At 37.9% G+C, this 26,302-nt stretch overlaps 1 protein-coding gene across 1 annotated transcript in view; it reads left to right on the top strand.

The window, feature by feature from the left end:
* Positions 1-2,517: 2,517 nt before the first annotated feature.
* IARS2 (isoleucyl-tRNA synthetase 2, mitochondrial) overlaps positions 2,518-26,302 on the top strand; it is a 60,907-nt gene continuing 37,122 nt past the window's right edge. The window contains exons 1-11 of the mRNA XM_028104664.2: positions 2,518-2,893; positions 4,174-4,296; positions 15,049-15,208; positions 16,235-16,383; positions 16,468-16,517; positions 16,599-16,708; positions 16,791-16,881; positions 17,433-17,548; positions 20,816-20,985; positions 23,789-23,879; positions 25,140-25,291. Coding sequence (XP_027960465.1) covers positions 2,627-2,893; positions 4,174-4,296; positions 15,049-15,208; positions 16,235-16,383; positions 16,468-16,517; positions 16,599-16,708; positions 16,791-16,881; positions 17,433-17,548; positions 20,816-20,985; positions 23,789-23,879; positions 25,140-25,291 — 1,479 coding nt within the window. The 5' untranslated portion in view covers positions 2,518-2,626. The remainder of the gene's footprint in view (positions 2,894-4,173; positions 4,297-15,048; positions 15,209-16,234; positions 16,384-16,467; positions 16,518-16,598; positions 16,709-16,790; positions 16,882-17,432; positions 17,549-20,815; positions 20,986-23,788; positions 23,880-25,139; positions 25,292-26,302) is intronic.

Here is a 26,302-nt window from a genome sequence, read left to right as displayed (position 1 = left end):
AGTTCAACAGGAGAAAAGTGTGTAGGTGTCATGGAGAGTAGCCTGCTCTGAGGTCTGAGTGTACCCTCAGTACAGGATTTATGGGGAGATGGAGAGCACTGTTGAATTCAGCAATGTGTTATGTAGGGGTTGGTTAGAAGGGCTTCTCTGTGCGTTTATTGTTGTGCTCCTGTGAGACTGAAGTTCACGGGATAGATTTTCAGATGCAGAACTGCAGGTTCAAAGTGAAATGCCTTTGAAATGGTGACAGATACTGCCATTCAAAAGGCAGTACAAATTATACATTACTACCAACAGTGTGAGACCACTTTCATATACCCTCCAATCCTTGTTATCAAACTTCTTAATTTTTGCTTTCATCTGTTGGATGGAAATGGTATCTTGTCTTAACTGCCTGTTCTTTTTTTTTTTTTAAAGATTTTATTTATTTATTTGAGAGAGAGAATGAGATAGAGAGAGAGCATGAGAGGGGAAAGGGTCAGAGGGAGAAGCAGACTTCCCGCTGACCAGGGAGCCCGATGTAGGACTCGATCCCGGGACTCCAGGATCATGACCTGAGCCGAAGGCAGTCACTTAACCAACTGAGCCACCCAGGCACCCTTAACTGCCTGTTCTTGGTCACTCCTGAAGTTGAGTATCTTTGTTTGAGTATATTTGAGTAGGTTTATTGGTCTTTTCCATTGCACTATGAATTGCCTCTTCTACTCCTTTGACTTTTTTTCCATTGGGTTGTTTATATTTATTTTCCTGATTTGTAGCAGCTCTTTATACATTTTGGATATTTTTTTTTTTTTAAGTAGGCTCCATGCCCAGCATGGAGCCCAACGCAGGGCATGAACTCATGACCCTGGATCAAAACCTGAGCTGAGATCAAGAGTTGGATGCTTAACCAACTGAGCCACCCAGACGCCCCTGGATATTAATTTTTAAAATGTGTTTGCAAATGTTTTCTCCCACTGTATAGTGTACGGGAGGCAATATAGTGTGATTATCCATATGGGTACTGGAACCCAAATGTCTGGATTTGAATCCCAGCTCTGCCACTTCTTAGTTGTGTGATCTCGGGCAAGTTACTGAACACTATGTGCCTCAGTTTCCTTATCTGTAAAATGGCAATAACCATATGCCTGCCTTACTGCAGAGGGTTGTTTTGGCATGTTATATCTTCACTTTATGGGGTTTAATGATTTAAATGGGCTAAGGAGCTGGGAACAGGGCCTGGTGAAAGGCTGACACTGAATGCTTACTCTTTGCAACTTGCCTTCTTTGTGGTATGTTTTTCCATATAAAATTTTCTTTTTATTTTTGTAGGAAATTGGTCAATCCTTTTATCTATGCAAGCCAAGTCTTCTAGATGTTGTGTCTTATGAATAGGAAGAGGTACACTTTACAATGAAAAGGTAACAATCGTGAACTACTATGACCTGGCCAACCAAATACAGATTTCCCCCGCTAGCTGAAAGTAGAGTGTTCCTATGAAAACTTTCATAAGCCTAAATGGAGTAAAGCAAAGAAGCAATACCATTAATTTACATGGAAAGATTTTTTAGCATTCCCAGATGCACAAAAATAACCTTTCTTAAGCTTTCCTGATACCTTAGGACACATCTTGCTAACAGATGCACAAAATAAATCGAGGTAGAGCACAGATGCTCATGGACACAGTTCAAAGGGCTAGCAGCTGATGCTGAGATGCTGAGATAGTTCCCAGGGCAGGAGCTTGGCGGGGCCACGCTGGTGGCTTGGGGTGCCTGCTGCCTCTATGAAGTCTTGCTGCAAAACTAATGCTTAATGCTATTTCCCCTTTTTTTAATAAAAGTGAAAATCTCTTTCGTTTTCTTTGTTATGGAAAACAGGTACTAATGTAATGAATGCTATTTTCACTTTTTTTCTGTAAAGGTGGCCTACCACAGACTTTCAAAAAGTGGGATAGAAAAGTGGGTGTCTGTCAGAAACCAAAGCTCGTCCTACACCCTATACACAGTATTCTGTAGGAGTGGGACATAACAGGGATATAGGGAATCTGAAAATTACATAATTAGATTGGTTTATAATATTCGTACTGAACTTTGCACTCAGCTAAAGAGGTGCTGCCCCCTGAGGCAGTCATAGTCTGTGTGGTTGTTGAGCGCGTGGCAAATTACTAACCCAAACTGAGATGCTGCGTGTGTAAAATGCATACCTGAATTTCAAAGATTCAGTACGAAGACAAAGAATGTAATATCTTTTTTATAATTTTATGTTAATTACAGGTTGAAGTGATAATATCTTGGATATACTAAAAACATCTTAAATATTTGTATATATTATATATACTGGATATACTAAAATACTTTAAAATGGAGTCAGGGCTCTGTGATTGAAATCTGAGCCCGGGCAGGCCCGCCACACCTTGCCCCGCCCCTCAGGGTCTGCCCGGCCCCGCCCCGGTTGCGGCCAAGACCCGGGGTGGCTGCCTTCCTGCGGTCTCTGGGAAGGACCTGCTTCCCGCCACTTCCGTGCCCCGCGCGCGTGCGCACTCCGGCAGAGCTCGTGGAGGTTCTCTGGGGTCCCGGTTTTCCAGAACCCCGGCGGGAGCCTCCCGCGGAGGACCTGGCGCTCACGGGGAGGCCGGGGTTGGCCGGCCATGCGTTGGGGGCTGCACCCGCGCGGGCCGGGGGCCGCCGCTCTGGCCGCGGCCCGGAATTTATGGATGCTGCCCCGCCTTCGTTGTCACCCGGGGTGGCGAGGGACGACGAGGAGGCTTTTGGTGCGGTCAGTCACCGGGGCCAGTAACCAGCTGCAGAGCTCGAATAATGGCAGATATCGGGACACGGTGCTGCTGCCGCAGACCAGCTTCCCCATGAAGCTGCTGGGCCGCCAGCAGCCCGACACGGAGCTGGAGATCCAGCAGGTGGGCAGGGAGGCCCGACCTGGCCTGGGGCGGAGGGGAGACGGGCCCTCTCCGGCCGCCGCTCCGGGCGGCCACACCCCTGGCGGGTGGGACCTGGCCGCAGACTCCGGGCCCTTTTGGGCGGCGGTGTTATGGCTGGACCAGTGGAAATCATCTGCTCTCCTCAGAGTTTCTTGCTTGAAAACCTCTAGGTGAATCCCTCAGAGGTTCCAGAGCAGAGTATTAAGGGGGATGCTCACGTAGCAGCACAGAACTGAATATGAGTCTCATTTTTTTTAGGCAAACAAAAAAATGTTGAATTTGAACACTTTCCCAGTGACTTCTGAAAAGCAAATTAACGTGGACACATATAAATAAAAATTCGATTTTCTGGGAAAGTTGAAGCTTAACTTTTGTGGTGTCAGTAGGCGCCTAGTTGGAATTCTGACTTGTTTGCAGAATAGAGTACCTGTACTTCCTCGGAGTCCCCTTCCTAAAATCTGCATCTGTCTCCTGTACTAGACTGAACTTTCTAAGGGCAGATTCACTTGTTAGCTTCTGTAATTTTGGAGGCTTTAAAATCCCCGATATTCAGCATGTATGGGTTAAGTAAATTTGCTTAGCCTAAATATTCTTATGGCAATTATCAGAGTTCTAGACTCATAAACCTGTTTTGGCCATCTACTTTTTTAAAGTGTTTTATTCAGTACCATGGGTATGCCAGGAACTGTGACAATTTCAAACGTTTTCTCATGTGTTTTTCACACCAGTTCTGTGAATTGGCTATAAAGATTTTTTTTTTCAAATAAGGGAACAAGCCCATAAGGGCAAAGTGACTGGGCCAGGGGTACACAGTAGGTGGGAGAAGGGAAGTAGGGCTGCAGTGAGTATTGTTGGGATTTGGTAGATAGCCAGTGTTGAGGCCAAAGGAGAGCAAGAATAAGTGTGTGTGTGTGGGGGGGGCTGGGATGTAATCTACAGGCCCTTCAGCCCCGCGGGAGTGAGGAGTGGATGGTGGGGAGTGCGGAGAGACTGGCCAGAATTTGGTGGTACTAATTTTTGTAGAGCCCTGTTTACGATACAAAGAACTTAAACTTCAATCTGAAGCGTATGGGGAAACTATTAGTAAGTTTTAAAAGATGAGGACTCAGATGTGCATTTTAGAAGCCTCACCATTGGGTTTTAGAGTTGAATACATTGGTATGGGATAAGAAATAAGCAAATGCTGGCTGTTATTTATGGTAAGATTCAGGGGGTATGTATTTGGTTGATGTTCAGACGTTATGGTTCTTTTTAAACAGAAATGTGGATTTTCAGAACTTTATTCATGGCAAAGAGAAAGAAAAGTAAAAACAGAATTTTGTCTTCATGATGGACCTCCTTATGCAAATGGTGACCCACATGTTGGACATACTTTGAATAAGGTAATTGTAATTTAATTTATAAAACTTGAGGGAAAAACCTTTATTTAAGTACACTTTACAGAGGAATGTATTCTAATTTTATGACAATTATGTAAATTTGCATTGATGGGTAAAACTAAATGTGTTTAAGTAGGCTCCATACCCAGGGTGGAGCCCAAGGAGGGGTTTGAACTCACAACCCTGAGATCAAGACCTGAGCTGAGATCAAGAGTCCAACAATCAACCAACTGAGCCACTCAGGCGCCCCAAAACGAAAATGTCTTTTTTTTTTTAAAGATTTTTTTTATTTATTTGACAGAGAGAGAGACAGTGAGAGAGGGAACACAAGCAGGGGGAGAGGGAGAAGCAGGCCTCCTGCTGAGCAGGGAGCCCGATGCGGGGTTCGATCCCAGGACCCTGGTATCATGACGTGAGTCGAAGGCAGATGCTTAATGACTGAGCCACCCAGGCACCCCAAAACTAAAATGTGTTAGTAGAAAGCAGCAATAAACAGTTTTAGTGCTGTGTGAAAAATAACATCCCTGGTATTTGCTTTGAGCTTATTGTTATTTTACTCTAGTGAATATTTTTGTCAGTAAATAATTACTGAGCACCTACTACGTGCCAGACATTTTTTTGAGACTCTGGGAATTGCAGTGAACAAAACAGAGATGAGTCTTGTCTTTATGGAGCTTATGCTCTGATCAGGAAAGACATAAGAAAACAAGTAAAATATATAAATGTTAGACTGAATGTAGAATGAATATTTGTTCTTCCCTACTCCTAAATTTGTATTTATTTATGTGTTTAAGCCTAATAATCTCTAATGTGATGGTACTTGGAGTTGGGAGCCTTTGGGAGGGGATTAAGTCATGAGGGCAGAGCCCTTATCAGTGATAATAGCACCTTCACAAAAGAGACCCCAGAGAGCTTCCTTGTCTCCCTTATGCTCTGTGAGAAGCTAATGGTCTGTGAACCTAGAAAGCAGCCCTCACCGGACTGAATCTGCCGGCGCCTTGACCTTGTCCATTTTCTACCTGGATTGTTCGGGTTTTTTTTACTGTTGTGTCTTGAGGGTTCTTTATGTATATAGCCTAGGTCTGAAACCTTTGTCAGATACGTGATTTGCAACTATTTCTTCCAGTCTGTTGCTTTCTTTTCATTCTCTTAACAGGATATGTTGAAGAGTAAAAGTTCTTAACTTTTTTTTTAAATAATCTCTACCCCTGGTGTGGGGCTCAAACTCATGACCCCAAGATCAAGGGTCGCATGTTCTTCCGACTGAGCCAGCCAGGTGCCCCTAAAAGTTCTTAATTTTGATGAAGTCCAGTTTATCAGTTTTTCCTTTTATGAATCATAACTTGCAGTGTAATGTCTAAGAACTCTGCGAAGCCTTTAAGCCTAAAGATTTTCTGCTATATTTTTTCTAAAACTTATATTTTACATTTAAATCCATGACACATTTTGAGTTAACTTTTACGTAAGATATGAGACTTACACTGAGGGTTATTTTTTTCCCTGTGGATGTCTAGCACCATTTGTTGAAAAGGCTATCTTTCCCTAATGAGTTGCTTTTGTACTACTGTCAAAAATCAGTTGGACAAATATGTGTGGCTCTATTTCTGGATTCTCTATTCTGTTCCATTAATCTATGTGTCTGTCCTGGTAATACCACAGTTTTGGTGACTGTAGCTACAGAATAAGTCTTGAAATTGGGTAGTCTCATTCTTCCCATTGTATTTTCAAAATTGCTTTAGCAATGTCAGTTTCTTTGCTTTTCCAGATAAATTTTAGAATAACTTTTTGACTTCAGTATCAGAGAAGATCTCCCTGAGGAAGTGCCATTAAGCTGAGTTTTGAGAGTACTAGCAGGTACCAGGTCATTTATGTGGGGTAGATAATAAATAGCACCAGTCTGCAATTTTTTGAGAGAACTGATTTTAGCCCTCTCCCATTTTATTGAGACGGGAAGTGACGTATAACATTGTATTAGTTTTAAGGTATACAACACAATGATTTGATATATGTATGTATCGGTAAATGAATACTACAATTAGTTAACATCCGTAAACATAATTTTACTGCTTCCTTTGACTTGGATGCCTTTTATTTCTTTTTTTTGCCCATTTGCTCTGGCAGGACCTCCAATACTATGTTGAATAGGAGTGGTGAGAGTGGGCACCCTTGTATTATTCATGATCTTAGAGGAAAAGCTTTCAACTTAACTGCTGAGTATGATGGTATCTGTGGCTTATCATTTATGGTCTTTATTATGTTGAGGTACCTTCCTTTTATACCCGCTTTGTTAAGATCTTTTATCATGGAATGATGTTGCATTTTGTCAGATGCTTTTTCTGCTTCTATTGAGATGATGATATGATTTCTATTTTTCCTTCAATTAACTCAGGGTATCAGTTTTTTTGTGTATGTTTATCCATTCTTGAATACCAGGGATAAATCCCATTTGCTTATAATGTGTCTTTTCGTTTTTTAAATATTTTATTTATTTATTTGACAGAGAGAGACAGTGAGAGAGGAAACACAAGCCAGGGGGAGTGGGGAGAGGGAGAAGCAGGCTTCCCACTGAGCAGGGATCCCAACGCGGGGCTCAATCCCAGGACACTGGCATCATGACCTGAGCTGCGTCTGAGCCACCCAGGCGCCCCGTGTCTTCCTTTTTAAAGTACTGTTGAATTCGGTTTGATAACATTTTGTTGAGAACTTTTGCATCTTTTTTCATCGGAGATTTTGGACTATAGTTTTCTTGTCATGTCCTTATCTGACCTCGGTATCATGATAATGCTGGCCTCATAGAATGAGTTTGGGAGTATTCTCACCTCAGTTTTTTGGATGTTTGTCATTCATTCTTCTGTAAATGTTGGTGGAATGAGTGAAGCCATATGGTCTTGGACTTTGCTTTGTTGGGAGGTTTTTAATTACTGATTCCATCTCCTTACTTGTTACTGATCTGTTCAGATTTTCTATTTTTTCATGATTCAGTCCTGGGAGGCCAGCCTACCTGGGTTATCCAATTTCTTGGCACATAATTGTCCTTAGTAGTCTCTTATGATTCTTTGTATTTTTCAAATATAGGTTGTAATATCTCCTCTTTGGTTTATAATTTTATTTATTTGAGTGCTTTCTCTTCTTGTAAGTCTAGCTAAAGTTTTTCAATTTTATCTTTTCTAAAAACCAAACTTAGTTTTGTTTTCCTATTCTCTATTTCATTTATTTCTGTTCTGATGTTATTTACTTCTTTCTGCTAGCTTTGGGCTTAGTTTGTTCTTTTCTAGTTCCTTCAGGTATAAAGTTAGTTAGTCTGGGAATCTTTCTTGCTTTTTAATGTAGGCGCTTATTGCTTATAAACTTCCCTCCCAGAATTGCCTTTGTTCCATCCCCTAAGGTTTGGTATGTTGTGTTTCCATATTTGTTTGTTCGATATATTTTTTTTATCTCTCTCTCTTTTTTTTTTAATATATTTATGTGACAGAGAGAGACACAGCGAGAGAGGAAACACAAGAAGGGGGAGTGGGAGAGGGAGAAGCAGGCTTCCCGCGGAGCAGGGAGCCTGATGCGGGGCTCGATCCCAGGATCCTGAGATCATGACCTGAGCCGAAGGCAGACGCTTAACCGACTGAGCCACCCAGGCACCCCTATTTTTTTTATCTCTTATTTGACCCATTGGTTTTTCAGAAATATGTTATTTTCCACATATTTGTGAATTTTCCAGTTTTCTTCCTATTATTGTTTTCTAATACCATGTGGTATGAAAAGATACTTTTTGTGTTCCTAATCTTTCCACATTGTTAAGACTTGTTTTGTAGAACATCCTGGACGGTGTTCTGTGTGTGCTTGAGGACGGTGTTCTGTGTGTGCTTGAGAAGAATGTGTATTCTCCTGCTGTTGGGTGGAGTGTTCCATATATGTCTGTTAGGTCCATTTGGTCTAAAGTATAGTTCAAGTCCAATGTGTCTTTACTGATTTTCTGTCTGTATGACTGACCTTTCATTGTTGAAAATGGGGTATTGAAGTCCTTTACTATTATCGTATTCTTGTCTGTTTTTCTCTTCAGATCTATTAGTAGTTACTTAATACATTCAGGTGCTCTGATGTTGGATGCATATATTTTTAAGACTGTTACATCTTTTTAATCCTCCTGATGAATTGACCGTTTTATCATTATGATGACCATGTCTCTTGTTATAGTTTTTGACTTAAAATCTGTTTTGTCTAAGATAAGTATAGCTACATCTTTCTCTTTGGGTTTCCATTTGTGTGGAATCTCTTTTTCCATCCCTTCACCTGATCCCTACATGGATCCTTAAATCTTACATGAGTCTCTTAGAGGCAGCACAGTTGGGTCTTGTGTTTCAGCCATTTCTGCATCTATTGATTGGTGATGTAATCCATTTACATTTACAGTAATTACTGGTAGGCAAGAGTTACTAATGCCAACTTACTATTTTCTGTTTGTTCCTTTCTTTCTTTCTTTTTTGTTTTGTTCTTTTTGTTGTTGTTGTTCCTTTCTTTCTGTCTTCCTTTGTGAACTGATGATTTTTCTTCACAGTGGTATGCTTTGATTACCTTCTCTATATCTTTTATGCATTTACTGAAGGTTTTTATTTTGTGATTACTGATAAAATTTGGAAGTTTTTGAGTTCATGAGAGAATGGCTAAGAAAGAATTCTTGAGACATTTTTGATGCAAAAAGGGGACTTTATTATAGCCCGGGGACAGGACCCGTGGGCAGAAAGAACTGCAGTGGGGTTGTGAGGAATAGCTGATTATATACTTTATAATTAGTGGGGGTTAAGGATAGTGTAAGTCTCTAAGGAATTTGGAAGCAAGGCTTTCAGGACCTTGAGGGGCTAGCTGCTGTTAAGGTTACTTTTAGTCTTTAATAAAACATAAACATGAAGGCGTAAGGCAGCCATGAGTTCCTTGAGGAAGGTCATGCTCTGCGTGTTTCAGGTATCAGTGGGCTGCAAGCTGTAAGATTTATTTATTTAAAGATTTTATTTGTTTATTTGAGAGAGAGAAAAAAAGCACGAGTCAGGGGAGGGGCTGAGGGAGAGGGGGAAGCGGACTCCTCGCTGAGTGCGGTACCCAGTGAAGGGGCTTGATCCCAGGACCCTGAGATCATGATGTGAGCCAAAGTCAGATGTTCAAGGACTGAGCCACCCATGTGCCCCAGGAGATTTAATTTAAACTTCACTTCTCTTGCCTTTGTTTCCCTCATTGATTACCATGAGGCTTACATAAAATATAACAGTTTTCTAAGCTGATAACAACTTAACTTTAATCACATACAAAAACATCTTTTTTTTTTTTTTAAAGATTTTATTTATTTGACAGAGAGAGACACAGCAAGAGAGGGAACACAAGCAGGGGGAGTGGGAGCGGGAGAAGCAGGCTTCCCACTGAGCAGGGAGCCCAATGTGGGGCTCAATCCCAGGACCCTGAGATCATGACCTGAGCCGAAGGCAGACGCTTAACGACTGAGCCACCCATGTGCCCGCTATAATTATCTTTAATACTTCTGTTCTTTGGGGTTTTTTTTTTTTAGAGAGAGTGTGTGGGGGGGAGGGTAGTGGGGTAGGGGAGGGGCAGAGGGAGAGGGAGAGAGAGAATCTTAGGCAGGCTATACACTCAGGGCTGAGCCTGATCGGGACTGGATCCCATGACCCTGAGATCATGACCTGAGCTGAAATCAAGAGCTGGATGCTTAACCGACTGAGCCACCCAGGTGCCCCTGTCCTTTGGTCTTTTATGTTAGAGTATGGCATAAATGCACCGACATATTATACTATTGAGGTATTTTCAATTTGACTGTATACTTAACCTGAAGTATTTTTATGTGTTTTCCTGGTAGTAAATAGCATCCCTTCATTTCATCTTAAAGAGCTCCTTTCAGAATTTCTTGTATGGTAGGTCTAGTGGTGATGAACTCCCTCAGCATTTGTTTGTCTAGGAAAGTCTTTATTTCTCTTTCATTTCTCAAGGACAGCTTTGCCAGGTGAAGTATTCTTGGTTGGAAGTTTATTTGCAGCATTTGGATTGTGTCATTCTACTCTGTCCTGGCCTGCAAGGGTTCTGCAGAGAAATTTGATAGCCTATGGGGGAAGGGAAGTCTTGTAATTGACAAGCTTTTTTCTCTTGCAGCTTTCAAGGTTCTTACTTTGTCTTTGATTTTTGAGGGTTTTATTAAAGTGTGTCTTTTAGAAGATCTCTGGGTTGCATTTGTTGGGAATGTATGAGCTTAGTGAACTTGGATATCCAAATATCTCCCCAGTTTTAGGAGGTTCTCAGCTACAGTTTCTTTAAATAAACTTTCTGATTCTTTTTCCCTCTCTTTTCATTCTGGGATTCTTGTAAAGCATAGATTTTTTTTTTAAGTGGTTTCAAATTGGTTCTGAAGGCTTTCTTTATTCCTTTTCATTCTTGTATCTTTTATACCTTTAACTGGATAATTTCAAATGATCTGTCTTTATTGCACTGATTCTTTCCTCTGATGGATTGCGTGGGCTGCTGAAGCTCTCCACTGAATTCGTCAGTTTAGTCACTGTGTTCTTGATTTTCCTTTTGTCCTTCAAGTATATTTTTGCTGCATCTAGGATTTTGGATTGACTTTTTTTCTTTGTCAACACTTTCCTTAATGGGATTTGATTAAATAAATCTTGGGGATGAAGTAGTATGCAATCTTAAAAGGAATTAGGCAGATATATCTGTACTGACATGAAAGATGTCCAAATATTATTAACTGAAGGAGGAAAACCAAGTTTTATTTTTTTAAAGATTTTTTATATATTTATTTGACAGAGACACAGCGAGAGAGGGAACACACGCAGGAGGAGTGGGAGAGGGAGAAGCAGGCTTCCTGCTGAGCAGAGAGCCTGATGCGGGGCTCCATCCCAGGAGCCTGGGATCATGACCTGAGCTGAAGGCAAACGCTTAACGACTGAGTCACCCAGATGCCCCGAAAAACAAGTTTTAAAACAGTGTTACATTAGGATCTAATTTTGCAAAAAAGTTTTCAAACCTAATATTTGGTATTTCTATAACATTTGTATTTTTTTTTTTTAGAACAAGGAACCTATATTACTTTTTTTTTTTTTTGGAAAATTTTGTATTTCTCTTATAATCACAAACAACAAAGAAAATGTTTAAAAAAAATTTTTAACATACTTAATGGCTAAAAAGTAAATCTGGAAAAAGTAAATGTGTTTGAATAGTCAAAATTTAAAGAAAGATCAAGGAACACATCGCTCTACCAGATAGAAATATAGTGCAGTGTTATCTGTTCTGATCAATAAAACAAAATAGGTGTCTGGACTAGTCTTGTCTCTTTTAATACATTCTTGTTATTTATCACACAGAAGCTTCAAGAGGTATTATCGTTGCTTTAAAGTTATTCCTTTTAGGTTGTTTTCTCTGTTTTAAATTATTTAAGTCTGACTTACCCATTTGTCTTTTGGAACTTTCTGCTTCATGTGTTCAAAGAATTAAGACACTTTAATTTCAGAAGGTCTAGTTTCTTATTTTTAATATATGCATTAAGATATGTTAACACAACATATTTTACAAAACACAACTCTATTGTTCCAGATTCTTTTGGTTGCTAGATACAGAAAGGCAACTCTTGACAAGATTAAGCAAAAATGGGAATTTATTGGCTGTTTTAACTGTAGAGTCCAGAGATAGTTTCAGGTCCTTTCATGGCTGGACCCAGGGACTCAGATACTATTAGAGTTGGTTTCTTTACATCTTTCACTCTTAAGCATGGTTTACCCTTTTGATGCTCCCCATACCCCCATTCCCACCCCACACATCTCCCATTTATAGGCTAATATTTTTCCACTTTCTCTTTCCAAGCAATTCTTACAAGTGTCCTGGAATTGACTCTCCTTGCCCTGATTTGAGTCACAAGTCTGTCCCTGAATCAATCATTTTGGATTTGGGGATGGAATATGTTGAAGGCCACAGTGGATTATGTGTCCACCCTTGGAGCTGGAATGGAGGGGAGTGAGCTCCACATGGATTGAGGGGAGAGAAGGAGTTATTCTCTCAAAAACCGAGGCACCGTACAAATCCACCTCTTACATGCATAGTTGGAGGTTCTGTCAAAGACTTTGGGCCCTTTGGAACTAGAGGAGGAACAGTTCTTGCTTTTCCTCAGGCATACCATGGGTAGTCTTGCTTGCTTGCTTCTATCTGGAATGTGTTTCCCAGATATTTAAATGGCTCACTTTCTCATTTCCTTCATGTCTCTGTTCAGACATCTCATGAGGCTTTACTGATCTTCCCAAAACAGCACCGCCACCACCACCAGCTCACATGCTGTTTTCAAACCTTTAACCTTGCTTATTTTCTTCATAGTGAATGAATATATTTATTTTCTGTCTTTCTTCATCAGAAGGACCTTGTCTCTCGTTTACTGCCATGCTCTAGGTTCTTAGAACAATTCTTTTATTTATTTATTTATTTATTTGACAGAGAGAGACACAGCGAGAGAGGGAACACAAGCAGGGGGAGTGGGAGAGGGAGAAACAGGCTTCCCGCCGAGCACGGAGCCCGATGCGGGGCTCGATCTCAGGACCCTGGGATCATGATCTGAGCCGAAGGCAGACGCTTAACGACTGAGCCACCCAGGTGCCCCTCTTAGAACAATTCTTTTTTTTTTTTTTTTAAAGATTTTATTTATTTATTTGACAGAGAGACGCAGCGAGAGCAGGAACACAAGCAGGGGGAGTGAGAGAGGGAGAAGCAGGCTTCCCGGTGAGCAGGGAGCCCAATGTGGGACTCGATCCCAGGACCCTGGGATCGTGACCTGAGCTGAAGGCAGATGCTTAATGACTGAGCCACCCAGGCGCCCTCTTAGAACAATTCTTGACATATAGGAGGCATTCAAAAATTTGTCTGTTAAACAAAGGAATACATGAGTATTGTGATAGGAAAATGAAAGAAACAAAAGGAGAAATGAGGACAGAGCGTTATCATGAACAACTCTCAGTAGCCAACTGGTGGCTGGTGGCTACTATATAAGATGTTATAGTCTAGAGCATATGTATATGAATTCATTTCTTGGACAGCTATTTATAAAGTAGTGCCAGATACCATTCTAAATGCAGAGAGTTTACTGCTGAAGAAGACAGATGGTATTTCAAGGAGTTTGTATTTTACTGGGACGGGACAGATAATAAGCAGACAGAATAATTTCAAATAAGAGTGAGATTAAGGTTATTTATATATTGATTGATTTAAATAATATACCTACTGAAAGTGTACAAATCTTAGGTATATATAATTAGATGTATTTTTATGTCCTTTGCCTACCACCCAGGCCACAGGGCTTCCTCCTGCTGTTTGGTAAGATCGAAAGTTAGAGTTTTAAGTGGGGGAAGGTGTGGGAGGAATGTATATCTTTTCTACTTTTGATAGATGTGGAAAGGAGGAAATAATTTTCTGGACTACTGCATTGTTTTCTTTTGTGAAGAGGGAAATTGAGCTTGGAGCCAAATCTATCCTTTGCCTTTGATCTTCCATTTTATAATGGTAATATATTTTTAAAAGGCTCTGCTGCCCTTTAGTCTCTAAAATGAACTAAGAAGGGAAATCAGTTATAGAACTATACCTAGTGAAGAGGTCTAGTGTTTTAGTAAGAGTTTCGTCAATGATAGGGTTAACTGCGATATTCCATACTCTAAGTATAAATTCAGCATTGATTATATACTATTTCTTAGCTGAATATAAATAATATTGGGTTATTCATGTTGATAATGTTTTTAATAAGAGTAAAGCAAATTTATAACTGACTTATTTTTACTCTGGTTTTTAGAAGGTCAAATTTTTCTTTTTTTTTAAAGATTTTGTTTATTTATTTGACAGAGACAGAGATAGTGAGAACAGGAATACAAGCAGGGGGAGTGGGAGAGGGAGAAGCAGGCTCCCCACTGAGCAGGGAGCCAGATGTGGGACTCGATCCCAGGACCCTGGGATCATGACCTGAGCCCAAGGCAGACGCTTAACGACTGAGCCACCCAGGCACCCTAGAAAGTCAAAATTGTTTCTTAAATAGGCAGTATAGGCTGCTTTTCTACATATTCCAACTTTACAAATTATTAATTCTAGCATGTTTTTCACTTTGAAATCTTTTATTTGTTTTCTGGAGTTAATGGTATTTTAAAACTTCAAATATGTGTTACTTTTGTGTTTATGTAGAACTTTAGTTAGTAGATTTAATAGGTTATTTTGTTTATAGAAGTCCTTTTAAAATTGGGCTTTCTCAGTGTTTTACAGTGATATAAAGAGATATAACTAGGGCAGGGGCGCCTGGGTGGCTCAGTCGTTAAGTGTCTGCCTTCGGCTCAGGTCATGATCCCAGGGTCCTGGAATTGAGCCCCGCATCGGGCTCCCTGCTCTGCAGGAAGCTTGCTTCTCCCTCTCCCACTGTGTCTCTCTCTGTCAAATAAATAAATAAAATCTTAAAAAAAAATTTATAATTAGGGCAAACCATAAGAGACTCTTAATTATAAGAAACAAACTGAGGGTTGCTCTAGGGGAGGTGGGTGGGGGGCTGGGGTGATGGGTAATAAGGAGGGCCTGTGATGTAATGAACACTGGGTATTTTATATGCAACTGATGAATCACTGAATTCTGCCCTTGAAAGTAATAACACACTATATGTTAACTAAATTGAATTTAAATTAAAATTTTAAAAAGGAATAAAACAGGGTCACATGCTGTATATATGAGTGATGATTATCATCTTCGCAGATTTTGAAGGATATCGCCAATCGATACCATATGATGAGAGGTTCCAAAATACATTTTGTGCCAGGCTGGGATTGTCATGGGTTACCCATTGAAATAAAAGTATTATCAGAACTTGGTGGAAAAGCTCAGAATCTTTCAGCTGTGGAAATTAGAGAGAAAGGTAAATAATCTCTGTTTCTGTTTTGAAATGGTTATTCTTAAATGCTGGTTCCTTGGAAAAGCCAGAGCTTAATTGAAGAGACTTTCTGTTGTTTTTTTGGCTATAATGGGATCTGTTAGAAACCAATTTTTGTCACAGGAAATTCAGATCTCGTTTAATTGACTTTTGTGAGAACTTATGTTCAGAGACTAAAGGAAAGATTTTGTGAGCATTTCCAAGTCCATTTTTCAGTTCCTTGATCTTCATATTTTGTGAAATTATTGTTGTGCTCAGTGTTTTTATTTACTTTCCTGGCTGGAGCTTGTTGACCTATTTCGAGTGCTAGACTAAAAGTCAATTCTAAAATCCATATATATATTAAAAAAAAATTTTTTTTTAAGATTTTATTTATTTATTTGACAGAGAGAGACACAGCGAGAGAGGGAACACAAGCAGGGGGAGTGGGAGAGAGAGAAGCAGGCTTCCTGCCGAGCAGGGAACCCAATGCGGGGCTCGATCCCAGGACCCTGGGCGAGCTGAAGGCATATGCTTAATGACTGAGCCACCCAGGCACCCCTATATTTTTTTAAATTAATCTCATTTGATTCTTCAGTAGATTGGGTCAGGGAGGAATTTTGTATTCTAAAACTATTGTATATTTAGATATGATTGTAAAGATTTTTTTATTTCACTGTAGGACATCTTATTATTGGCTTAAACTAGATGTACTGATTACTTTTTCTGTGTATAATGAAATAAGAATCATTCTCTTTTCTCAAATTAAGAGATATGAAAAATAATTTCTCCAGTTTATTTTTTTTTTAAACATAAGGTCATTGTCTAAAGTCTGGAAAATATTTTTGAAATTCTGATTAATTTTAGAATTTTAGTTATCTTCTGAACTCTTAAAACTTTCAAAATAATTTTCCTGTTAAATACATTTTACAGTATATACACTGTGTACAATACCTCTATTTAGAGACATACTAAACCATGTTTAAGAATTTATTGGTTTTCAAATGCTTTTCTCTCAAATTTTTTTTTTAGCTAGATCATTTGCTGAAGCAGCAATTAAGAAACAGAGATCAGCGTTTATTCGTTGGGGAATAATGGCAGATTGGAATAATTGCTACTATACATTTGATGGAAAATATGAGGCCAAACAGTTGAGAATTTTCTACCAAATGTATGAGAAGGTAATGAAGTATTTTTTTCCTTTGGTATGTTAAATTATGTGTTCTAAAATTCCAGCTTTCATATAATATATTTGTCTTTTATAGGGCTTGATTTATCGATCTTACAAACCTGTGTTTTGGTCTCCCTCATCGAGGTATGTATGTGTTTTTGGTATTTAAAGTGGAGAATTTTGTGAGTCCCTCAAATATTTATGTCTAATATTCTTAAACCTTAGAACTGCATTGGCTGAAGCAGAACTTGAGTATAATCCTGAGCATGTCAGTCGCTCAATATATGTAAAATTCCCTCTCCTGAAGCCTTCTCCCAAGTTGGTATCTCTCCTAGGTAAGATTTATTCATTGCTTGAGTTTATCAAAGTTACGGAATTGTGACATTTGCTAGCATATTTGAAATTTTATTTTCACAGATGGCTCATCTCCTGTTAGTTTTTTAATCTGGACCACCCAGCCTTGGACAATTCCAGCCAATCAAGCTGTTTGTTATATGCCAGATGCAAAGTAAGTATATTACTGTATTTTTTGTTTTATCCACAAATAGGATTGATTCCATCATTAGCATTATTTTGGATTTATTTCATCCCATTGTTCTCTTAAAATTTAGTGAATTATAACTTAGTTGTGATGTTCATATAGATTTTATTAAGCTTTATATGATTCCATTCAGACCTCATTTCCAGCTTTTTTGAAAAACGAAACAAATGTGGGGCGCCTGGGTGGCTCAGTTGGTTAAGCATCTGCCTTTGGTTTGGGTTGTGATCCCAGGGTCCTGGGATCAAGCCCCGCATCAGACTCCCTGCTCGGTGGGGAGTCTGTTTCTCTCTCTGCCTCTCCACCCCTGCACCACCCAGGCTTGTGCTCTTTTGCTCACTCTCTCTCAAAGAAAAATCTTAAAAGAAAAATGAAACAAATGTAACAGATGAAGTTCTTTGAAAGTAGTGCTTTTTTGATCTTGAAGTTTGTTTTCCTAAAATGATGTAAAACATTTAAAATACTATCTGTGGCTTTTCTTTTTTCATTATTAGTAGTTTTCTTTTAAAATTTTATTTTAGGTATGCTGTCGTGAAATGTTCCAAATCTGGAGAGCTGTATATACTTGCTGCAGATAAAGTAACACCTGTTGCTTCTGCTTTAGAAACAACATTTGAGGTTATTTCAACATTTTCAGGTAAAGGCTTATAGATATTCTGACCATCACAGTCATCAGAATATCCATTTGATTTGAGTTTACTACTTTGCTAAATATTTTGCATTGTGAATTGAAACAGATATGGCTTCTGCCTTTCTAGAATATATATATATTTTTAAAGATTTTATTTATTTATTTGAGAGAGAATGAGAGATAGAAAGCACGAGAGGGAAGAGGGTCAAAGGGAGAAGCAGACTCCCTGCTGAGCAGGAAGCCCAATGTAGGACTCGATCCCGGGACTCCAGGATCATGACCTGAGCTGAAGGCAGTCGTTTAACCAACTGAGCCACCCAGGCGCCCTCTAGAATATATTTTGCATTGATTATACTAAAGGAAAATATATATTAAACACGATAGGAGTATAGAAAATACTATACTTTTGTCAGTATAACACTGACAAAAGCACAACAGTATTTCTGGCGAATGCCCCATGTAAAATTAGGTAAATGTCCTCTGAACAATGTAGAATGTACAAATATCCTTTTAAAATTTTATTCAAAATTAAATCACTAAAAATTAACCTTTATCTGATTTAATCAAAGGTGCAAGGAAGGAAATAAATATCTTTATTTTTTGGTATATGATTTTAATGAGGAAACTTAGTAAATTCTGAAAATTATTCCAAAGATTGTACTTCTATCAAAAGAATCCTTAATAAGCTATAATTTGGGACTTCTAAAGTATTGACTGGTTTTGAAATATAATTACTAAAATCTAGGGAAATTTAAAATCACCTTTGATCTTTAGGGATGATACATCTTTGAGTTTCTTGAGTTTCTTACTTAAAAAAAAATCACGGGGCGCCTGGGTGGCTTAGTCGGTTAAGTGTCCAACTTTTGGTTTCAGCTCATCGTGATCTCAGGGTTGTGAGATCGAGCCCTGAGTCAAGTTCCACACTCAGCTTAGAGTCTGCTTGAGATTCTCTCTCCCTCTCCCTCTGCCCTTACTGCTTGTGCTCTCTCTCTCTCTAAAGTAAATAAATAAGTTTAAAAAAATCACACAAGTAGAATGAGTAGAGACACCCCAAAATGGAAGGATTGCCTAGCTAAATAGAGAAGCCCTCTAAATGTATCATTTCAGATACAAGCCGGTTAGAAGTTTAAGTAATCTTAACAAAAATAAAAAAGGGTTTTATGTCAAAAGCAGGGAAGAAGCTACAAAATGTTTGATATTTAATCCCATTTGGTCCTTATTGGTACAATAAGTAAGTTAGAGGATCCAGTATATTCTTTACTCCAAACCCCCTCCTACCCCTTTTTTAAGCACAGCAGGTATTATAGACTTCATTGACAAGTTAGATGATGTTATAGAAGCTGAACGACATTCTCATAAGGTTTTTGAAAGTGCTCAGGTTAAATTTAAGATCACCTTTCTAGATTGGGTAATTGTTTCAAATTATTACTGTCAGAGAATCATTGGGTTGCCATTTTGAGCCACCGCATTTCAGAGAAGTGGATATACTTTTCATCTGTAGCAAAATAAACTGGTGACAATTAGCTTATTACTTATTAAAGTAGTAGGAATTTTGAACAGCTAAAAGGGAATAATTTGTGTAGGATAGCTTTTCTTTCCAGAAAAATATAAATTTTTTTTTATTGATCATTCAGAGATCTTTGTTGGGAGATGAGGGAGAGGATTAAGTGGTAGATACACTGAGTATGGGGATAAAGGAAGGTTAATAGATGAAATTTACTTCACCCTAAACCTTTAATTTCCATACTAAAAATGCATGAAAAGTACAGCATAGGGTCATGGGGACTGGCCTTACTTATGAATCTAATTTAGAGAAGTGAAAATTAAGAGTGAAAATTAAACAGTAGATTTCTCTAAAAATCAGTGTTGACCATTTTCTTCTTTAACAGCATTATGAATTATCTTGGAAAAAATGCATCCTGAAGTATTCAAGTTTTTCCTAGTAACTCAAGTATTTGAAATAGAAGAAATAAAGTGCCAAGTCATCCAAGTCAAACAGCGAGGAGAGTTTGTGATTTTTTTCAGAAAAGGGAGTTCCTTGTTATTAGTTATAAAGGAATGTTAGTTTTTCTCAAGCCTTTTACTCACTGTGCTGTTTTAACCAAAATGAAATCAGCAACAGGGTTATTTATGAAATGTCAAAGTTACAAGATTTTTCTTGTTCTTCTAGTGATATTGAATGGATTACTTTTTATTGCTCTATAGCTAGAAAAGAGGATTATAAAAGTGGAGACGTTGCTCTATGAGGACAGTTTTTTTTTAAGTTAATATTATTTAGTTTGGAAAAATGAAGGTGATTTGTGGGGAAGATCTTAGGAGTAAAGGGGCCATTGACATTTCTTTAATTATTGAAGAGTAGATAGGATGACACACTTATTTAGTACATCTTGGTGAATGTATAGGTAGAGCCAGATAATCTTTTTGAAGTTTGGAGAATTATTTATTTATGTTATTTTTAGAATATGTGAAAGATAAATTTATAGAACCCAAGTCAAGAAGCAGTAAAGGTGGGAAACATTACTAATGGTGTAGAAAACCTGATAGATGATGGGTATGATACATTATTAAAGGGGTTGGAGTTATATATAGAACATTAAAGTCATACTTGCCTTGGAAGTTGAATTCAATCATTTATTAGCCATGTAACCTAAGGCAAATTGCCTACATTTTCTTGTTTTCTGATTTGTAAATTGCAGATAATCTTAGGTGTTTTGCAGTATTATGAAGATGAAGTAAGAATTTATGTTGAGTCCAGTACACTGTGGGTACCCAGTGACTGTTAGGTATTATTTATCATCTCTTACCTTTTTAGGGTAACATTATGAAAAAGAACAACAATGAGTTCCCTCAGAGAGAGTTTTAGAACCTACTGGTCATTGATCTTTTGATCTACAATTTCTTTGTCCTTATGTTCCAAAAGGTGCATAGCCGTACATAAATTAGAGAAATCTTCTAGGGCCCATTTGAGTTATCTGTTATAAAAATTGCTAGTATTTTAAATCATTTATTGTATGACGTGTATTGTACTAAGGGCCCGACATACTTAAAATGCATTAACTTATTTTATACTCATGGCAATCCTCTGAGGTAGGAATTGTAATTATCCACATATTATGGATTCCTAAAGGTCACAGTGCAAGTAAAAGGGGAAGTGGAAGTTTGAGCCCAGTCTCATTCCAGATCCTGCACCTTTCACCTGATACTGCTACTGTTGAAGAGGTAGAAGCATTGTCACGTAAAATAAGTCTTAATTATGGTTTTCTTTCCCCATAGGTGTAGATTTGGAAAATGGTACTTGTGCTCATCCTTTAATTCCTGATAAAGCCTCTCCTCTTTTACCTGCAAATCATGTGACCATGACAAAAGGAACAGGGTTGGTTCACACAGCCCCAGCTCATGGTATGGAAGATTACAGTGTAGCTTCTCAGCACAACCTGCCCACGGTACTTTGCCTCTTTTTTCTTTTTTAATTATTGCTTTTGTAGAATTAAAGTGATAAGTCCTAACCAGCATCTTTATTTTTTGGTCATAAGCAGTCATTTTTGTTATAATTAAGTTGTGAAGTGCTTAGGTTTGTTCAGTCCCCTAATGCCTCATTAATTCATACTAATTGATAAAGATTTTCCTAACACAAAATCGGCACAATATTAGAATGGAAAAATACATATTAAGTGGGGACAATTTTTTTCTTTCAAGTCCTAATTCATATAGACATATTACTTTTAGTTTCTGAAAAATGGCAAATAGGTTTTACTAGTTGAAAAGAACAGTTTGGTTTTTGTTTTTTAAAGTAAATAGTCATTTCTAAATTTATGTTACACATGCCAATTAGGAAGTTTTTCCATTTAGTTAAAGATGCATTCCAAAGTCAGCACGATACATGTACATTGCCATAGATCTGGAAATTAATAGAGACCAAGTTAAAGGTGTTTTTGGTATATTTTACTTTTTCAAAAATTATTTTATTTTTCTTCATGATAAGTGTACTCAAAATGTTAAAAATAGATCCACCTTACAATTTGGTAATCACACTACTGGGTATTTACCTCCAAAAATACAAAAACACATATGAGTGGGATCATATGGTATTTGTCTTTCTCTGACTGATTTATTTTGTTTAGCATTGTACCCTCCAGCTCTATCCATGTTGTTGCAAATGACAAGATTTCATTCCTTTTTATGGCCGAATAATACCCCAGTGTGTGTGGTGTGTGTGTATACACTCTATCTTCTTTATCCGTTCATGTATCGATGGGCATTTGGGCTGCTTCCATAGTTTGGCTATGGTAAATAATGCTGCAATAAACAAGGGGTGCATTTATCCCTTTGAATTCGTATTTTGTTGAGTTTTATAAGTTCATTATGTATTTTGGATACTAAGCCTTTATCATATATGTCCTTTGCAAATATCTTCACCCATTCAGTAGTTTGCCTTTTAGTCTTGATTGTTTCCTTCGATGTGCAGAAACTTTTTTATTTTGATATAGTCCCCATAGTTTGTTTTTGCTTTTGTTTTGGGAGACATATCTAGAAAAATGTTGCTACGGCCAATGTCAGAGACATTATTGCCTATGTTGTCTTCAAAGATTTTTATGGTTTCAGGTCTTACATTTAGGTCTTGTTTTTCTTTTTCAGGATTGCTTTGACTATTCGAGGTCTTTTATGGTTCCATACAAATTTTAATATTGTTTGTTCTAGTTCTGTGAAAGATGCTGTTGGTATTTTGATAGAGATTGCATTAAATCTGTAGATTGCTTTGAGTAGTATAGACATTTTAACAGTATTTATTCTTCCAACCCATGAGCATAGAATGTCTTTCCATTTCTTTGTGTCATCTTGAATTTCTTTCATCAGTGTTTTATAGTTTTCAGAGTACATGTCTTTCACCTCTTTGGTTAAGTTTATTCCTAGATAGTTTATTGTTTTTGGTATAGTTTTAAATGGGATTGTTCTCTTAATTTCACTTTCTGCTGCTTCATTATTAGTGTATAGGAATGCAGCAGATTTTTGTACATTAACTTTGTATCCTGCTACTGTACTGAATTCATTTATCAGTTCTAGTAGTTTCTTGGTGGAGTCTTTAGGGTTTTTTTATATATAGTATCATGTCATCTGCAAGTAATGAGAGTTTTACTTCTTACCAGTTTGGATGCCTTTTATTTCCTTATGTTGTCTAACTGCTGAGAATAGGACTTCCAGTACTCTGTTGAATAAAAGTGGTGAGAGTGGACATCCTTTTCTTGTCCTGACCTTAGGGGAAAAGTTCTCAGTTGTTCCCTGTTGAATATGATGTTGGCTGTGGGTTTTCCATATAAGGATTTTATTATTTTATTATTCCCTCTAAACCTACTTTGCAGGGAGTTTTTTTTTTAAATCATGAGTGGATGTTGTACTTTGTCAAATGCTTTTTCTTCATCTGCTGAAATGATCATATGTTTTTTATCCTTTCTCTTTTTGATGTGACATATCACGTTGATTGTTTTGCAAATCACACTTGAATCTAGGACTAAATCTCAAATCATTATGGTTTATAATTTTTTAATTTTTATTTATTTTTTTAAAGATTTTATTTATTTGAGAGAGAGAGAATGAGAGAGAGCACGAGAGGGAAGAGGGTCGGAGGGAGAAGCAGACTCCCCGCTGAGCAGGGAGCCCGATGTGGGACTTGATCCCAGGACTCCAGGATCATGACCTGAGCTGAAGGCAGTCGCTTAACCAACTGAGCCACCCAGGCGCCCGGTTTATAATTTTTTTAATGTATTGTTGGATTTGGTTTGCTAATGTTTTGTTGAGGATTTTACTTTTTTAATTAAACTTGTGGTATGGGATGCCTGGGTGGCTCAGTCAGTTAAGTGTCTGCCTTTGGCTCACTCAGGTCAGGATCTCAGGGTCCTGGGATTGAGTCCCACATCAGGCTCCTTGCTCAGTGGGAGCCTGCTTTTTCCTCTGCCTGCCACTCCCCCTGCTTGTGTATTCTCTCCCTCTCTCTCTCGACAAATAAATAAATAAAATCTTAAAAAAATTAAAAAGTAAAAAAAAAACTTGTGGTATATGTTTTAATAAGACCTTTGCCTTTTGTGATTTAAATGTATAAATCCACAAATTTCTATTAATTGCATAAGAAGTACCCACATTTTCAATGTAGTGAAAGACTATACTGAGATGTTTTATATATGTTGTTTTACTGGGGATTGTTATAAGATAAAATGTTTTGGTACTTTAATTTTTGAAAATAACCCTTTGTAGGATTGTTTAGTGGATGAAGATGGAGTTTTCACAGATGTTGCAGGTCCTGAACTTCAAAACAAGGCTGTCCTTGAAGAGGGAACAGATGTGGGTGAGTGTTGTGTATGTTGTAATCATAAATACATATTTTCGGAAAAGCAGCCAGCAGCAAGCTTTGCTGGCTGTTCTCCCATTGTACACTTTCATTAGAAACAAAAATCTGAAGTTGTATTTTATTTTGCCACGTGGTTTAAAATGGAGGTTGGGACTTCGTCATCTTTTGTTTTGAAGTTGCTCTATGTGGTTAAGCAAAGCAGGGCAATCAACAGGGAGTGATATTATTTTAGGGCTACAGCAGTGTGAGTTTTGTGGAAGGATAAAATCAAGCTTAAGGGTAGATGTTGACTTCTTTTTATAACCCTTGTACTGAGCACATGTTAGCAATGTTTATGTGTTACAATCTTCGGGATCCTCCAGCCTGACTCGGCTTTCTGACTTTTTGTAATTATGGATCCAAGGACCAGGTACTGTGAAGACTTTCCTTTGCCCACACTAAGACTAAGGCTAATTAAACGTGCTATAATACTTGCCTATGACTACTGTAACAAATTACCGTAAATTTAGTAGCTTAAAACAACAGAAATTTACTCTCATGGTTCTGGAGGCTAGAAGTCTGAAATCAGTGTTTTGGCAAGGCCACGCTCCCTCTGAATGTTCAGTGGAAGAATACTTCCTTGCCTCTTCCTAGATTCTGGTGGCTTCTGGTAATCCTTAGCAGTCCTTGGTTTATAGCTGTATCACTCTAATCTTTGCCCCCATTGTTACATGTCCTTCGCTCTTGTGTGTCTCTGTGTGTCCTCCTCTCTTATTAGGTCACTAGTCATTGGATTTAGGGCCCACTCTAATCCAGTGTGACCTCATCTTAACTTGATTACATCTGCGAAGACCCTGTTTCCAAAAATGGTCACATTCACAGGTGCTAAGGGTTAGGACTTGAACATTATCTTTTGGGAGGATAAAATTCAATCCACTATAGCTGGTTTCTTCTGGATTCTTTGGAGACCACTTTAAGATTCATAGTATGAAAGACTACGAATTTCAAATGTAGAATTTTAGATATTATCCTATTTATCTTTCCTTTGCAGTGAAAAACCATGGGAATGGCTTAATTTGGAATCTAATTAAGGTTTTATAGTTTCTTCTTTTTTTGCCAGGAGATTCCTAGATTATGCTTGACAGCTGGTAAGTGGCTACTCTTACCGACTGGCACTTACTAGTCCAGGTTTAGTACTCTGGGAATTAGAGAGTTAGTAGGATTTTCATTGTACTTTTTAATTATGTCTAATGTAAATTGTTACTGATTTTTTTCAAGTTATAAAGATGCTTCAGTCTTCAAAGCATTTGTTGAAAGAGGAGAAATTGGTACACAGCTATCCCTATGACTGGAGGACTAAGAAACCAGTGGTTATTCGTGCCAGCAAGCAGTGGTTTGTAAATATCACAGATATCAAGGCCACAGCCAAGGTATAAGAGACATCCTATTGTGAGTGTTGGGTTTTTATTCCCTCAGGTGAAAGGGTTGCATGCGAAGTTGAGGTAGGGTTTGGGGAAAGGAAGGAATTGCTGCTATTACGATTTGGTGGTTTGATTTCATAAAATTGTAGTTTTAGAAGGATCTTGGATTTCTGTTCCTTCATTATACATGTGTGGCTTAAAGAGGCTAAGGGACTTGTCCAAATTTCTGGCCCAGTATAATGAAAGTAATATAGCATTAGGACAGAACTGTGTTCAGGAGGTGAACCTTAGAACCTCAGTATCCTCATGTATATGGAGTTGATAATAATGCCTACCCCATGGGGTAAGTGAATAAAAGCTCCAGAACAGTATCTGGCATATAGTAAACATTTGGTAAAACTCTCTAAAAACCCTGTGCTTCCTTAAGATTGAAATTGCAATTAATTTGAAAAATTGTTGCTTTGAATTAACAAATACTTTACAAAAATGGATATTATAAATATTAATATGTATTTGAGCTCTGTCATTCACTATAAATATCTATCTGTGTGTGTGTGTCGTAAACAATTTAATCTATTGAATGAAAGAGCTCAAGTATCTATTTGTTAATCAGGCTGATAATGAAGATAGCTTTACTGCTTTCATCTTAATGTGTAACTGCAATGAGTTGGTTTATTTGTTGGCCTGGCAATTTGAACCTATGCAAGCAATTTACATTTTCTGTATTTGTATAGAGTGGGCAACTGTGATATGGACTGATTTTTTTGTTTGTTTTTGCATTCCTGTGAAGCCTGTTTTCCTTTGTTGTAAATGTTAAGATTAGTAACTTTCAGCTCTGAACAGATTTTTTTATTGAAGAACATCTAAGTTTGATGCAATATGCTGGAGCCAAGTGTTTTTTGTTGTTGGTTTTTTTTTAATTGTCCTTTATAGACAGAACATCTAAGTGTGATGCAATATGCTGGAGCCAAGTGTTTTTTGTTGTTTTTTTTAAAATTGTCCTTTATAGCCAATTTTCAA

This window comes from Eumetopias jubatus, unplaced genomic scaffold (assembly GCF_037043125.1).
Source record: "Eumetopias jubatus isolate StellerSeaLion01/CBP00866 unplaced genomic scaffold, mEumJub1_p1.0 scaffold_12, whole genome shotgun sequence".
NCBI classification, from domain to species: domain Eukaryota; kingdom Metazoa; phylum Chordata; class Mammalia; order Carnivora; family Otariidae; genus Eumetopias; species Eumetopias jubatus.
The sequence above is the reverse complement of the archived record's forward strand: the minus strand, read 5'-3'. Positions and strand labels throughout refer to the sequence as shown.